Source organism: Sardina pilchardus, chromosome 22, assembly GCF_963854185.1.
Source record: "Sardina pilchardus chromosome 22, fSarPil1.1, whole genome shotgun sequence".
Lineage (NCBI taxonomy): Eukaryota > Metazoa > Chordata > Actinopteri > Clupeiformes > Clupeidae > Sardina > Sardina pilchardus.
Genome location: NC_085015.1, coordinates 22,189,988 through 22,206,666, shown reverse-complemented (window position 1 = coordinate 22,206,666; position 16,679 = coordinate 22,189,988). Strand labels below are relative to the sequence as shown.

At 45.0% G+C, this 16,679-nt stretch overlaps 1 protein-coding gene across 4 annotated transcripts in view; it reads left to right on the top strand.

Moving 5' to 3' along the window:
- rhbdf1b (rhomboid 5 homolog 1b (Drosophila)) overlaps positions 1 to 16,679 on the top strand; it is a 46,032-nt gene that overhangs the window by 20,521 nt on the left and 8,832 nt on the right. The window contains exons 2-6 of one of the 4 annotated variants that reach the window (XM_062526514.1): positions 1,801 to 1,954; positions 2,395 to 2,534; positions 3,907 to 4,014; positions 12,264 to 12,477; positions 13,746 to 13,952. In XM_062526514.1, coding sequence (XP_062382498.1) covers positions 1,829 to 1,954; positions 2,395 to 2,534; positions 3,907 to 4,014; positions 12,264 to 12,477; positions 13,746 to 13,952 — 795 coding nt within the window. In that variant the 5' untranslated portion in view covers positions 1,801 to 1,828. Of the gene's footprint in view, positions 1 to 1,800; positions 1,955 to 2,394; positions 2,535 to 3,906; positions 4,015 to 8,488; positions 8,855 to 9,005; positions 9,126 to 12,263; positions 12,478 to 13,745; positions 13,953 to 16,679 lie in introns of those variants that run through there. The other 3 variants (XM_062526515.1, XM_062526516.1, XM_062526517.1) reach the window with 3 other exon arrangements.

Sequence of the window (16,679 nt, the reverse complement as noted above, 5' to 3'; positions counted from 1 at the left end):
GCAAAGAAAGTTTGATGAGTACCCTGTAGTTTAGTTTACTGCGACAAACATTTTTGACTCAGGGAAGTTTTCCCCTTTCTTTTTCTGTAACTTAACTTGATGTTTATAGACTTTTGATGAATAAATTGACAATACATGACAATACATGAACCTGTGTGTAGATAACACATTACAGTTACTGTAATAACTTTGTAAAGGGAGCCTCTTCCGCAACTAAGAGATTTTGATGCACTGCACACACAGCTCTCAACCCACTGCTGTATAATAAGCTCTCAACTTGATTTGATTGACATACTCTGTACAGAAGTTTGTACATATAACGTCCAGTAAGATGGGGAGTGTGTAAGGGGCTTGACAAGAGATTTTAGAGCGCTTCATCATTCCTGTTACTATTGCATGATAGTCAGTCTGGCCTGGAGATTAGAGATTTCAATGCAGTGCATAGCTATAAAATGTTCAGCTACAGTAGGCTTGACTTTACATACAGAGAGTACATACTGTATATGAGACGCTCGATGGTGTTTTGAGCCTCCAACGTCGTCTTCCAGGCAGCGCTGCCACTGTTGACTTAAAGGCACTTAATCCTAACCCTAACCTTAACCCATGCCTAACCTTGAAGACAAAATACCAAGAAACATATGAGATGGTGAGCATGTAAGGTCCTTGAAGAAGGGACGTCTTTTGGAGGAAGAGTGTCCTCTGGTGGAGCAAAACAGGTCTGCACTTCAAGAACTCGCCTTAAGTCTCCAAGTCACACCTTCCCTGTAGCGACCGTTTACATACCTTAGACATTACCAGCGCTGGAGACCTCATGATCTACTTTTCTGTATCCTCAAGTTTAAACAGGTCAGATGACGTGCCACAGCAGTCACATCAGCAAGGCATTGTATATATGTATTAAGCCAGGATTAGGGGGCAATATGATCAAGTCAGAAGAGCTGCGTACTTGGACTGTCAAGGGAGCAGACTTTTCTTGTTTCCTGTGTACTCGCTGGTGTATAAAACTGCCCGGGGGGAACGCAGGTGGATTAGATGTTGCCGTATCATAAAGCTCTTTAACAAAAGGGCACGATTGTTCACACGACAGCGCTGCTTCCTGAGATGGTGTGCGGTGGATGTGGCGCTTCGCCCTGTCAGTATGGTGTGGCTGCTTACAGATGGATGTTGAGATTATCTCAGAGGACTGGTATTGTTGTATGCATACAGCTTTGTGTGTGCGTGCGTGTGTGTGTGTGTGTGTGTGTGTGCGTGTGTGTTTATCACACGCATGTGTGTTGAGACTTTGGCTTTGGACTAGTGAACTCATCTGGCAGCAATGTGGTGCGAGGCTGTGTGTGCAAGAGCACTGATAGAGCAGGGGGATTAAGTTGGAGAGGAGAGATTGTGCCATGTTGTGTACAGTTGTTTACAGTTGACAGTACCATGTTGCTTTCAGCTTATAGCATGTTTACATGTGTGGATGTCATGTATTGTTTGTATACATTGAATGACCCCCATCTTATCCATCTGTCTCTACCTCCCCCCCTCTCTTTCTCTCTCAACTTTTTCTCTTTTTCTCTCTGTCTCCCCCTTTTAATCTATCTCTCCATTTATATCTCTATCTCTGTCTATCTTTCTTCCTATATCTCTCTATTTCCATTCTCTCTCTCCCCCTTCCTTCTCTCTCCCTCCCCTCTCTCTCTCTCTCTCCCTTTCTCTCTTTTCCTCTCCCCCTCCTCTCCTCTCTCCCTCTCTCTCTCTCTCCCTCCTCTCTCTCTCTCTCTCTCCCTCCTCTCTCTCCCTCTCTCTCTCTCTGTGCAGCTGGCAGGTGAGGGCCAGCTGAGTGGTCATGGCTGAGGCAGGCCAGCCGGAGAGCAGCGGCAGCAGCAGCCTGCAGAGGAAGAAGCCGCCCTGGCTCAAGCTGGACATCCCCAACACGCAGCTCTCCCTGGACGAGGCCCCGGCCTTCGTGCAGGTACTGACCACTGTGCATATACACGCTGTGGCCTTCACCTCAGTCCTAATGCCTGTGAAGTGGTGACTGTGGTCCTTTAACGAGGGATTGCAAACTTGTGTAACTTGTACTTGAAGATGAGGTAGTTCATAAGAAATGTGGACGTGAACTCAGGAATTTGAATGTGAACTTTGGTAAATGCTATTGTGTGTTAAAGCCGTCTTGTATTATCATCTGGCTGAAAATCTTTCCCCCCATTGCTGACAGACAGGTCCTTTTGTTTCTGTGAATTGGACTTCTTGTCTTTGCACTGTTGGCTCAAAGAGGTCTGGTAGGGTAGTAAGAGACTGAAACGCTGTGACAGGAACACGTTTGGTGTTAGTCCTGATTAATGACCTTCTGCTGTAATCTCTGTGTGTGTGTGTGTGTGTGTGTGTGTGTGTGTGTGTGTGTGTCTGTAGCCGGTGAAGAGAGGGGCTTTCTTGCGAAGTGCTAGCATGCCAGCGGAACACACGCACCATGGTTACCCAAGTTACGAACCCACTGACCCCAGAAGACCTCCGCTGCAACGCCAACCCTCAATTACACAGACCATCAAGAGGTAGGAGTGCACGCACACACACACACACGCACACACACATAAACTCTTTCACACACACACACACACACACACTCTCTCTCTCTCTCTCTCTCTCTCTCCTTCTCACACACACACACCACACACACACTCTCTAGTTCTCTCTCTCTGTCTCTCTTTCTCTCTGTCTCTCTCTCTCTCTCACACACACACACACACACACACACACACACACACGCACACAGTGTTTTTGTTAAGCAGATTGCATGTCTTTCTGTGTGCATTTCCAGTGAATAGTAAGTCATTCTCTTTGCAGGACATCTCATTTGTTGCTGGACTGATTATTAGATCTTTGTATGTGTGACTGCTGCTGCCACGAGTCCGCCATAGATTGTTTCAGTTGCGTCTGCGTTTGTCTTTATAAGGTAGTCAGCTATCCTTCAGCTTTTCTTTCAGTAAGAGGATTTGAGAATTTGATTCATTTCCTCCTGCCGCCTGAAACTGGAGTCTATCATTTTACGCGGTGACATAATGCCGTCCCGGTATAATTCAGCTCCAATCCCCTCAAGCAAAAGCCTCTGCTTCAGACTGACACCTAGCCAAGAGTTCATGCGTAATGCGCCGAGTTCTCCTGCACTTTGCTTTTGGGGTTTGAGGCTTTTCAATTTTTACATGAGTGGCAGTATGAGCAGCATGAATAGTACATTCGTTCTGACTCTGGTTTGGACATGCTTGTTGAGATCTTAGAGAGCGACCTTAGACGTCTGTTTTGGTGTTTGTTATGTTTTGTCATGCCTCTGGGCACTGTTGCATGTAAGTGTAGACATTTTAGCTTTGTGTTGCTACTTCAGAGCATGTCGGTTTTTTTCATGTGTAGAGAGAGTGTCATTGCTTGACTGCTCATGTGAAAGCCAGTGAATGCCATTTGCATCCATGTGTTGCGTTTCGGGAGAACGGATGGACTGCTGTACTGCTGTAGTGGCCACTTGTCCTCACTGACTTACCTGCATGCGCCCATACGCTACCGCCTGTGTCTGTTCTAATCTGTTCTCACCTGTCCTCACCTGTCTCTTTCTGAACTGTTTTCTTTTAGTGCTTAACTCCTCTGCTTCGTTCAGCTTTCAACTTTTTAAACTTTCATTGCAGTCACTTAAGAACTTTTATCTTGTTGTTGTAGTAACTTCTCTGTCACTAATACTCTTTTCCAGCTGAGCTGACTGTACTTTGTCTTTTTTTTTCTTTCCTCTTCTTTCCTCCCCTCACTCCACTTCTCCTCCTTTTCTGCTGTTTATTTTCTTTCTGCTCTGTTCTATCTCTTCCTGCTGCTTACACTCTCTCTGATGCCACCCACCCCACCCCCCCTCCCCGACCCCTTCACCACCGCTCGTGCCCACAGTGAGAAAAGGGTTCGCTTTGAGCGGGTCAACACCGTGCCCGTCAAAGGCCAGCGGGCAATCCGCTACCCGACACGGAGACGCCAGTCCCTGCCCAAAATCGTCCTCAGGTACTGTAGACGCAACGGAGCACCCTGACTGTCCATCACTCCAGTACAAAGCACCTCTGCCCAACAGTGCTGTTACAAATGATACACCTATACGACATTAGGCTAATTAATAACAGGTTATGACTGGTTATGTTAAGGTCAAAATGAGGTTGGGATTATGCTGGGTTTTTTTTTTTTGTATGTTGAGTCATCTGAGGTGAATGAGGTTCGAGCTCAAAATGTACCCAAAGAACAGCTACATTTCAGTTGTGTGCTCTCAGTATCTTTTTAGAATGCATATCCTGTTTTTTGAACAGCACTGAAAGAAAATACATGTTGTTAACTGTTGCTCTTTTATTGTTATAACACCAGATTAAACTAAACAAGACAGGGAACAGGTTTAAGATTTTTCTTTGAATTTTGAGTTCCCTTGTTGCTATGTACAATATTTAGGTTGGGATTATTAAGAATTACATAAAAGTCACCCTAATCCCACAGAAGTCCATTGCATGCAAGACTCTAAAGATATGGTCTGGTAAAAGTCAAACTGGGTCAAAGAGATCTGGGCAATCTGCCATGTCTGTAGCCTATTATATAAAGGTGTTTAAATACCACCCATACACACTGTGGTCCACATTAGTGTACCTCAATAACAGGAGAGGAGGAACTGAAAGACACGGCCACCCATTTACTAAAGACCTTATGTGGTGGCACTCAAAAGGAACACACCCAGTCGTTTTTTTTTTGTTCTTGTGACTCTTCAAGAATGTTGGAGCTCACACAAACACACACACACACACACTGGGTTTTTGTAGATGCCGCTGGTATTTTGTCATGCCACAACATGAATTTTGCAGTACAGTATTTTTGAACATGACATAAATCATAAAGCATTTATAGTCATGGTACATGTGGCCCAGGATTTCTCAGGGTCAGATGAGAATGAGGCTGTAGACTTCAAAGTCATCAAATGGCAGCTCTGTGAGAGGGTGGCCTCAGGTGTGTAGTTGAGTTATGAGGTGATGAGATGCTGCTTAAGTCGTAGATATACTGATTGTATGGCCTAGAGAAAAAAATTGGCAACGCTGATAGAAAGATAGACAGGTAGATACTTTATGATCCCAGGTTTTAAAAGATTGTTAACAAATTTTCCTGCAGAATTGGCCTCCTTGCTAAGGTTGTACAATTGAAGTAGGCCTACAGTTAGCTACGGATTTACTGGAATACTTAGCCTACTGGAGTTAGCCTATATCATAAAAAAACAACCATCCCCAAATGTATTTAGTGTGTTTATTGAATATAAGCGTTTTGAAAATGAAGTCTTTCCATCCATCAGCAGTAACATCCGTTATGTTCATGTTATGTAGTATCTGGCGTGGGTGAGCACATCTCTGGTCCAGCCTGTTTGGAGAGTCATGTAGCCACAGCAGTATCGCCACATGGTCTCCCCGACCTCCATCACCTCGTAGGTCGCCTCCAGGATCTAGTACTGGGGCTTGCAACGGGTTTGGCCGGGGGTAGTACAGGTCATCTGGCGGGTGGGGTCACAGTCCTCTAGCTGTTCTTGACCGCGCGGGCCGCAGACCCAAGAGCCTTGGATACGGTGGCCGTGGCCACCTGGTCACAGTCCCAATCGTTAACACCATCCATTACTCTGCACACAATAGCGTCAGTAAGTTGATCAAGAAGCATCATTTCAGTAGTCGTCGCAGGAATGAATGAAGGAATCTTGTGAGCTGTGTCGCTCTTTAACAGTGTTCAACATCAACAATGAAAAATTGTTTAACAAAAACAGAAATGCTCAACCCATAGTCATTAACTCACTCACCTCATTTGATAAATGCAAGGTGAACAGATGAGTCTCTAAACATTTCTTGAAAGTCCCAACACTATCTCAAGAACATAGAACATTAGGTAAATTATTCCACAAACAAGGATTCACTGAGGGAAAGAGTCTTGACTGTAACCTTTTAGCATTAATGGATAGTCGACACAGGACACTCATCAGTGGACCGTAGTGGGCGAGAGGGGAGGTAGAGCTGGATGATGGAATTAAGATAGCAAGATACAAGACACTAGTCGTCCTTGTTGTTTGACAGTTCTTCATCCCAAGGCCCAGAGGCTTTCAAGCTATTTGCCCGGTGACGTGTCCCTCCACTTACAAATTCTGTGCTTTCTGTTAGCAGAAGGGGCACTCTTGTGACTGTTTGTATTAGGTCATCAGACTGAGAAATGTCACCAGTCTGGTGGCTTTATGGGTTGATGGTTATTTTCAACACATTTCATTGAAATGTTTGGTTTCCTGTTCAATCAAATACAGCAAAAGATTCCTTTTTGTTGGCAATTAAATTATTAATTTGTTTAACAGTAAATGTTCATTCAGGGACATACGTTCAACTCTTGTTCATGTTTATAATGTTAATTACAATTTTAATTACATTTCCTTCATCTTTATCGATCATCTCTCTCTTCAAACTGTTTTTTTATGTTTTGTTTATGGTTCTTAGCAGACACACAGTTATAAAAAAATACTTTGATATATTATAAACACGCACATACACACACACACACACACACACACACACACACACGCACACATCATGTGCATACATGAATGCTAGCTGGCCATGCACACAACACACAAAGGCTTCTGTGCCACATCAAAGACTCTCCACCCCTCATAGGGCCCATTTGTGTTTGGAGGCGGTCATCATATGATGCAACAGGCCTTTAGTTTTTTTTTTTTACCATGCCTTCAAGTTCCTACCTTGACATCAAAGGACGGAGCGTCTGAGTAGTTTCATGACCATGGAGGTCTCTCAGATCCACGTGCAGCAGGGGAGTTCAGTGTAGCCACTCAATGGCAGCTGCACCCACAGTGCCACTTAGTTCGCGTGTGTGGAGTTTCCCGTCCTCTTTCCCGGTGGTGACTGTGCGCTGTATTTCCTGGGATCCCTCTTCTCGTGTGTTTATACTACAGCCTACAGCTGGCCAACAGCATGTCAAACTTGATTTAACAAGAAGCACAGGTTAATTTGGAACCATGCCCACTTCTCATTTCAGAGAAAACTGGGGGAGTTTTCTTTGAAATGGGTTTTCTTTGAAATGGTAGTGGACACTGTTTAGAAAAAGCATTTTGTGTTTGTTTTTCTGAAGTATACAGCCAAATGATTAAAAACATTGGATTAGTTGTTTAAAGCAAATGGCAAAGCAAAACATTTAAGTTTGAACGATATGATTATTAAGTGCATTCCTATATCTCCGGCATGTTGATCGCTGGAGCCCCAGTTATCTCACTTGCCTCTATTAATAGTTACAAGTTAGTGAGGCTTAGAGCCACATGTCAGGTTCTGAAGATAGCCATTCGAGAGGCAACAAAATGCAGGTTATCCCACCATCATCACACACAAATGGGAAGAGCGATTCTCCCTTGTAGTCACCTCACGGCAAGCCCAATGTCAACATGCTGTCATGGTTAGTTACCAGACGAGATTTACAGAGCGTAAGCTGCATATCCTGACAAGACACATCAGGGGAGATTGAGCGTTCTCGAGGGCTTTTCGGAGCCGATTGAGGAGAGGTGCCCCGCCCCGTTGAACGGCAGCCATGTTAATATTTGCTTCCTAAATGACATGTAATTGCGGGGCCTCCACATCCTTCCCTGAGGGTCGGTCTGGCTCAGGTCTCTATGAAGGGGAGGGATGGAATGCGAGGGATTATAGTGGACCCAAAGACAAATACCTGGCCAGTACACTTGGCTCGGTCGGACCGTCTCTGAACCACAAGAGCAGATTGTTTGTGATTCTCATGGACAACTCTCAATGGCTGTGTGTTTTAGATGTCAAGTGGAGGAGGAGAGAGTGTACTGGATTACGTTTTCCCAAATAATTTGCTTTGTTTACATTTCACAAGAGTTTTCTCTTTCTAATCTTAGTTCTTAGTTAACAAATAACATTTCTGCAACACATATAGTGTTGTAGCCAGTGGTGTAACAAATATTGGTCATTTGTGGTAGTGGTGAGTCACAAGAGTGACAAGAGTTGCATGACAAGAGTTGTCTGTCAGCAAAGGTTGAATTGCATCCTAGTTACCAGTAACTTCCATCAACTCCATGTGTTTGTTCCTACGGTAACGTTAGCTATTGCAGATAATACATGTTTAATGAAACCATAACATAAAACATTATCAGCACGGTGTCTATCAACAGAAAGGACTTGAGTTTGCCCACAGCTCCTGCAGTCTCTGCTGTTCTGTACTTGGGAACGATGAGTGAGCATTTGGACTGTAAACGAGGCTTCATGTTCAGGCACATCCCCTCTCCTGGCCTCCCTTTCCACATGTGTTCAGGCACCTTCTCTCTGTCTTTCTCTCTCTCCCTCCCTCTCTCTCTCTCTCTCTCTCTCTCTCTCTCTCTCCTGTGTCATCTGGTATGTACGAGGGTGTTTACACACACTCTTCAAACAAGTCTGTGACGAGGAACGGCTGTTTAGCAGCAGCAAAAGAGAAAGAGAGAGAGAGAGAGGGGGGTTGTAAGGGAGGAGAAGAAGGATAGGAGACAGAGCGCAGAATTAGAGAAGAGGGAGGAGAGGAGCAACCCGTGCACTCAGAGATCAGTGGAGCCCCTGTGATCAGCGCGATCTTCAAAGAGAGAACAGCTCCCGAGGGAAGACAATCAGGCATCGTTTTTTTATCTTGCTGGAGTTGATCTCCTCTTTGCTTGTAACGGCCACCCCGCCCTCTTAAAGGTACATGAATAGGGGCCGTCCGCCTGCTTTCTCAGCTCGTTATGTCGGAGGGAGACCGGTCCCCTGTGAGTCACTAGAGGCATGACCTTCTCAGCCTCCTGGGATGACCTTGACAGGTAGGCTTTTCAGCAAGCTCCTTTTTTACTCATCTGGAATGGTGCCTCTTGAGGCCGCTCAAAGGAGGAGAGCTAAACTAACCGGCAAGTGTCGACTCTCTGTGAGCCTAATGGGGTGAATCATCCAGAAGCGAAGCATCAAGCGAGATCTTAAAAGTGATACTTTGGCATGCGGACCGCTAGTGTTTTAGTTGTGGGTGCACGCACACCGTTGTCGAGCAGGATCGGTGTGAAGCAGAGCTCTTAACAGGTTGTGTTGCGATGTGATAAAGTAAGTTCAAGATTTATTTTTTACATCTGCTGAGTGGATGTTTGAAGACTCCTTTGGTCCTTAATATTTCTTTTGTAGCTGAAGTTCATTCAGGTTTTCCTTTTTTTATTTACTTCAGAAGGAGTTACTAAGACTGGGATTGATTAAGTATGTAGCTTTTCTTGACTTTAAGAAGTTAGTTCTGAGTGAGTTTTGAAAGTACAGTATTTACAGGTGATGAGGGGAGGTGGCGATAGTTTATTTGTCTGGAATTTGTACTAGATATCCAGCCTTAATAGCTAAAAGTTACTTAACTGCCTTTTGTGCTCCAACAACCGAATGGTTGTTTTATCATAGTCACACATGTTTAGTCTGCTGTATGTGGTTGTGTCTACTCCAAATCAAAAGGTGTTTCATGCTTAGATAGAGACTTTAGTTTATTAGATCTTTCCTGTTGATTGACTGCTCTGCGCGTTTGCTTGTACTGTACTCCACCAGCTACTCTAGTTAGTGATATTCCTTATTCTTTATTCTTTATTCTGTTGTACCCACCCAATATCATGATCACTCTCAGAATCTACGTCCGTGCGCAGAATCGAATTGATCCACAGCCAAATGAACTAAAAAACATGCCACAGACTGTTTAAAACACTTGAGGAAGTGCCAAGCCGATATGTTGTGCATGTTTACTGTTAATAATGACGATAACAAAGATAAGAGAGATAGTATCAAGTTCTCCTAAGCAGTATACATTATCCCATATCCCATAGCACTGCTATGTAAAAGCATTAGCACTGCTGTGAATTCCCATGAGGTGTGTGTGTGTGTGTGTGGGGGGGGGGGGTCTCTTGGAGGCCAGAAGGGGTCCATCCATCACCTCTGTTTAAAGCTCCTGGCATCAGATTAAAGTCTGCGCAACTCTTAACATTTACATTTAGTCTCACTATTACTTTAGACAACTTTCATGATTAGACTGTTGGAATGCTTTTCTGTGCCATCTCTGAAGGTACTTGGTTGTTTTATTGATTTTAAACCAAAGTACTGAGGGGGTTTGATTACAAAAATGTAAATAAAATATAGTCTTACTGTAGGTCTTCAGGGCCTGTGTGTGAAAACAGTGTAGCTATACGTTACACTGGATCTACGGCTGCGCTGACAGATTGTGCTTTGGGGCTGGAGTTATAGTCATGTGCATCAATTGATGACTGTTTGGAAGATTGTGACCAACAATGTCACAAATCAGCACGGCAGAAGGGGAATGCAATGAGTGTGACACTCAGATTGTGCGCCCACAGAAGTTGCCCCCCCCCCCCCCCCCCCGTTGGCCTCCCATGTAATGAGGCTGTGGGCTGATCTGTTATTGCTGAGCCCTCTCCACTAAACACTCCCAGCCTCCTCCTCCTCACTCACAAACACTCACTTCATTTAGCACGCATTGAACACCTCCTCACACACACACACACACACACACACACGCACACACACACACACACACACACACACACACACACACGCACACACACACACACACACACACACAGACACACACACAGACACACACACACAGACACACACACACACACACACACACACACACACACACACACACACACACACACACACAATGAGAAAGAGAAAGTAATGTCATTAAGTTTTTAGTAGTTTAGGTTCAGATGGTAATTATGGTTTACAGTATGACAGGCATTATGGACATTATTTACGAAATTATGTAATTATAAAAATACGTTCCAGAAAGACACATGTGCAATCATTTTTCAGATGTGCGCGTAAATGCATTAGACGTAATTTCATAAGTTGTCAGTGCAACAGCTTAATGAAATACGCTAAACAAACATCACAGAGGGATGCAGAAACACAACACATCAATAAGCCTGGCCGCATTTCAAAGCCCCGAGTGTTGTGGAGTGAGTCAGACCATCTGAAGCAGCTACCTCTGCGCTGGAGAAAAACAAGACAGGCTGACTAACGCAGGGGAGGAGGAGTGGAAGCACTTTCATGTGGGACTGTTTGGCAAAGCTGGCTACTCCCCCCGTCAAAGACCAGTTGACATTGTGCATTTGTCTCTCTTAATGCCCTCGTTGGTTTCGGTCATGGCGCACCCATGGGGGTGTAGGTTAGATGGAGAAAGGTGGTGTTGGTGACGGTGGTGGTGGTGGGGTGGTTGTAGTAGTGGTATTTAAATCAAACAGGCCAGTGGGAGGCCGTGGGAGAGTCTGAGTGGAGCTCCAAACGGGATGATAATAATCGTGACGTGTAAACGCTCATGACTGCTGACCAGATGCAGATGTTGGGAGTCCAACAGCTGCCTCCTTCCATCACGCCCCCGTGTGTGTGTGTGTGTGTGTGTGTGTGTGTGTGTGTGTGTGTGTGTGTGTGTGTTTGTCCGTGTCCTTTCCTTAGAATCGTTCCCATGGCCCCATGTGGGCGTAAAGTGCTGTCATAGACCTGTGTTGTTTCTGTGCTGCCTGGCTCTGATCAGGCCAGCTGATAGCCTGCAGTCTGTATGCACTAGATCACAGTTAGAGAGGCCTGTTTAGAAAATAGGATTCCATAACGGTGAGATTTCGACATCTTTGTTTTCATCTTCTTTCTGCTTCTTCCTGTTGTCACTTGTCAGCTTTTCGAATGACACACATCACTGACAAGATACTTCAGACTATGAACAGCTTGTTCTAAAACTTCCTGCTTTCCTCCAAATTCTGTCGAGTCTGAACTGAAACACACACCGGATGTCAGCGCAGAACAGAATTTCATCATCTATTTTTAGGAGAATCTATTATCTTTAGCAGAACTCAGATCTGTGAGTGGTTTTGACCCTGACACTGTATCAAGTGTAATGAGATCTTCTTTAAATAATCCCGACATTGGACCCCATGTGTTGCCTCCTACTAATAGGATAGCTAATGTCAAAATAAGCTCTTTCAGCTTAGACATGCTTAATTTATTAAATGCAGATGAATTTTGAAATGTTATTATGTGTTTGACCTCTCATAGATTATTCAGTTAAACTCCAATTAAGAAGAGACAGCTCTCTCCCACTCAGTTCACTGTGACATCCAAACAACCCCCTTCGCATCCTGTCACTGACCTAGGATCAGCGAGTGCTCGTCTAACTCCGATTCTCGTCCGTGGCGACAGGGGCACGGCCGACTGGTTCGGGGTCAGCAAGGACGGCGACGCCACGCAGCGATGGCAGCGGAAGAGCCTGCGCCACTGCAGCCTGCGCTACGGGAAGCTGAAGCCGGCGGTGATCCGTGAGATGGACCTGTCCAGCCAGGACAACCTGTCCATGACCAGCACCGAGACGCCCCCGCCACTCTACGTGCCCGCCGCCCAGCATGGCATGCAGAAGGTGGGGATTTCAGATTCAGATTTTATTTGTCACATACTGTGAAAATAAATGAAGCAAGCACTCAACGGTTTCTTTTACTTTTTTAATCGCCTCACTCACAGATGTTTCGAAATCGCCACATCTCACTCTGAAGAAGGGTGTCTACCCGAAACGTCTGTGAGGCGATTAAAAAAGTAAATGAAACTGTTGAGTGCTTGCTATATCTATTTTCAAAGTGTTTGATTTATTATCAAGTAAGTTTAAGCACCCAGTTGAAAGACTAAGGTGTTGAGTGCGCTTTTTTACTTCTTCATTTGTCACATACTGTACATACAATGCAGTGAAATGTTACAGTCGGCTTCATGCTAAGTAAAAGAGAAACACACAAACTGACACAGAAACAACCCACTAAGGCAGTGACAAACAAGAAAACAATACTTTCAAGATGTCAGGGGGCTATTGCAGATAGGGGAAGAGTGGTATACTCAGTATAAAGGGGGGGGGGGGGGGGGGGTTGGGGGGGCTGACACAGGACCATGAGTACTCTCAGTTAATTTGGTGGACATTGTTTGACAATCTGTCAAGATGATGCCTATACAAAGTAGCCTGGCTATCACCAGACCAAGCTTTTTAAGATTGAACATTAGTCTGAGTCTGAGTCTGCTCTGTATTTTCTACTGCACAAGAGGTGTGATCAACTGGCATAGTTCAAATGACTCTGTACACATTTGGATAGTCCTTCAACCAATCAGACCAACAATCTGGGTGCGCCAGGTCGATAAGTCAGTTTGTGATTGGTCCACGCAGATCTGTCATGGAAGCAGGGTAGAAAAATGTGGAGGTTTCCAGCCTGATCTGCAGGGTGAAATCCAGTAGCCAGCTGATCAGGCTGGGTTTACCCAGTCTCTATACAAAGAGTACCTTTTCACTAATCACTGCTTGAGCACTATAAAATAATAGATATCTTATTATGTATGGAGCAACAGTGTGGTGCCAGTTACAATCAATTTGGTGTCATAGAGAGAATAGTAGGATAATAGGGTTAGGCCACCATCACCACGTTTGCCATTTAAACCCTACAGTATGTTAGCTAAATGCTGTTTGCAAAAGGGGAGCCATACATACTTTAGGCAGATGTGCTGATGAAACAGGAAACTCATTGACTCATGTATGTATGAATTTGGAGATGATTTATATGTGCACTTCATCAATGCAATGACATGATGCTCATTACATTCACCTGTGCAAACATAACACAGAGAGTTTGACGGTGTTGTTGTTGTGGTCAGATCGTTGACCCGCTGGCGCGCGGCCGGGCCTTCCGCATGGTGGAGGAGGTGGACGGCTTCAGCGTCCCGCACACGCCCATCACCCCCGGCGCCGCCTCGCTCTGCTCCTTCGCCAGCTCCCGCTCCGGCTTCGGCCGGCCCGCGCGACGACGCAAACGCGAGTCCGTCGCCAAGATGAGCTTCCGCGCCGCCGCCGCCCTGGTCAAGGTGAGTCACCGTGACACAGGAGTGAGCACACACACACACACACACACACACACACACACACACACACACACACACACACACACATACTCACACACATAGCGGCTTCTTGGAAAGGAAATGACTGAATCCTTACAGAAACGTCTCTCCCTTTGTTTTTCAACAGCTGTCCTGTGTCACTTCAGTCGATTTATTTATAAAAAAAATATTTCTTTCTCTGTAGTAGGCATATCTTGTTCTATGCCATTATGGCTGTTGAGTACATTATGGCCCAGATAGACATCCAGAAATATTATAGATCATTTTTTTACTCCTCTGGTTGCCTGGACAACTGCTAGCTCAGTGAATAGAGCAAGTCTGTAGCAATGCCAAAGCCATGGATTCATTTCCGATGGCAAAAGGTGCAAATTGAAAGTGTATTTCACACACTCTTGGCCAAGACATGTGATCTCAAGCGCATGTAATGGATATGATTTCCTTGGTTTAGAGGATATATTATGTCCTGTGTATTGGTCTAAATTTGAGGAAGCCACTGATGGAGACAGAGAGCAGAGGGATATGTGGATGCTCTTATGGCGAACGCTCCATCCATTAGTGTTTAGGGTTGCAAAGTTTAGGACTTACACTTATCCGCACATGCCGCTGATGTGACGTGATGACCTCGGCCAGACCAGACCCCCGTCCATCTGACTCTCTGAACTTCTGTCACCCGGCTTACCGTCGGCTAATGGCCGCCGGTGACGTCAGGCATGACCAAGTTATCCATATCTGCCATTCATCAACAACGTAATCTTAACAAAATCCTTTCATCAAACGGCGATGAAATGCGTGACCCATAATAAATGGGTTGCTGTGATCTCCAAAGACTGATTGTAGGGGAAGGCTGCCATTGCACTTGTGCAGTCTTGAGTTTAAAAAAAAAAATGGCTGTAATTTTTTGCGTGTGTGTGTGTTACGTAAAAACTGATCTGTGGCATGACTTGTACCGTGGGCTTAGGGTTTGGCCCGCTTTCCTCCGCTTGGGCCTGAAATAACAATAACAGATGGCCTCCATAATTCTGGTGGAATGCTCAGCTGTTAGTCAGCTAGAATATTCTAGAATGAGCAGTAATCCTGCTGCAGTCAGTCCAGCCAGGGGATGGTGTGGGAAATGATTTTTGTTTGCGCTCTACCCCTCCCCACCCCAACCCTCTCCACATTTAAAAGGACAAAATTATTAATTTCTCCAGGGAGGAACAGAGTCGTGCCATAGGGGCTGGAGAGGGGTGATGCGTACGTGTGTGCTTACGTGTGTGTGTGTGTGTGTGTGTGTGTGTGTGTGTGTGTGCGTGTGTGTGTGTGCGTGTGTGTGTGTGTGTGTGTGTGTGTGTGTGTGTGTGTCTGTGTCTGTAGAATGACGCAGATTGCCCATCAGTAATCTGCTGCTCCACTTCTTTTGAGGACAACACAGACTTTGCATTGACTTAGTCTGGATTTGTGTACAGTATGTCTGCAACTCCATGACTTGTGTGTTTATGAATGTGTGTGTCACTCGATTTGCCATAAGTGTTATGTTTGCGGTGAAGCTACTGATGATGATGATGATGCTGTTGTTTATAAACCAAGAGGAAGCGATGGTTGAGACATCTACAGTGAGGATTGATGTGGAGAGAGAGGGAACATCTGGGTGATTTTTGTGGGTCTCTTTGACAGTTCGTAATGCTAGTTTAGTTTCCATGCTGGGGCATATGAGATTGAACTACACTACTGTACATTGCCAGATGTATTGGGTCACTTGCCTTGACTCACATATGAATTTAAATGACATCCCATTCTTCTTAATATGACGTTGGCCCACCCTTTGCAGCTATAACAGCTTCAACTCTTCTGGGAAGGCTTTCCACAATATTTAGGAGTGTGTTTATGGGATTTTTTTGACCATTCTTCCAGAAGCGTATTTGTCAGGTCACACGCTGATGTTGGACGAGGAGACGTTCTACTCTGTCATCCATGTCTTTGTGGACCTTGCTTTGTGCAATGGTACACAGTCATGTGGGAACAGGAAGTGGTCATCCCCAAACTGTTCCCACTAAGTTGGGAGCATGGAAATGTCCAAAATCTCTTGGTTAATGCTGAAGCATTCAGAGTTCCTTTCACTGGAATGAAGGGGCCAAGCCCAGTTTGAGGATGGCCCTTCCTGTTCCAACATAGACTGTACACCAGTGCCCAAAGCAAGGTCCATAAAGACATGGATGACAGAGTTTGGTGTGGATGAACTTGACTGGCCTGCACAGATTCCTGACCTCAACCCAACAGAACACTTTTGGGATGAATGAGAGCGGAAACTGAGAGCCAATCTCCTCGTCCAACATCAGTGCGTGACCTCACATATGCGCTTCTGGAAGAATAGTTGAAAATTCCCATCAACACACACTCATAAACCATGTGGAAAGCCTTCCGAGAAGAGTTGAAGCTGTTAAAGCTGCAAACAATGGACCGACGTCATATTAAACCCTATGGATTAAGAATAGATAGATAGATAGATAGATAGATAGATACTTTATTGATCCCCAAGGGGAAATTCAAGAATAGGATGTCACTTAAAGTTCATATGCGAGTCAAGGCAGGTGACCCAATCCTTTCGCCAATATAGAGTATATTGACTTTATGAGGATGGATAGAAGAATGAAGTATCATTACACTATCACTCTGGATGTTGTCATGATGAGGGTGTGCCAGCAATGATGCTGA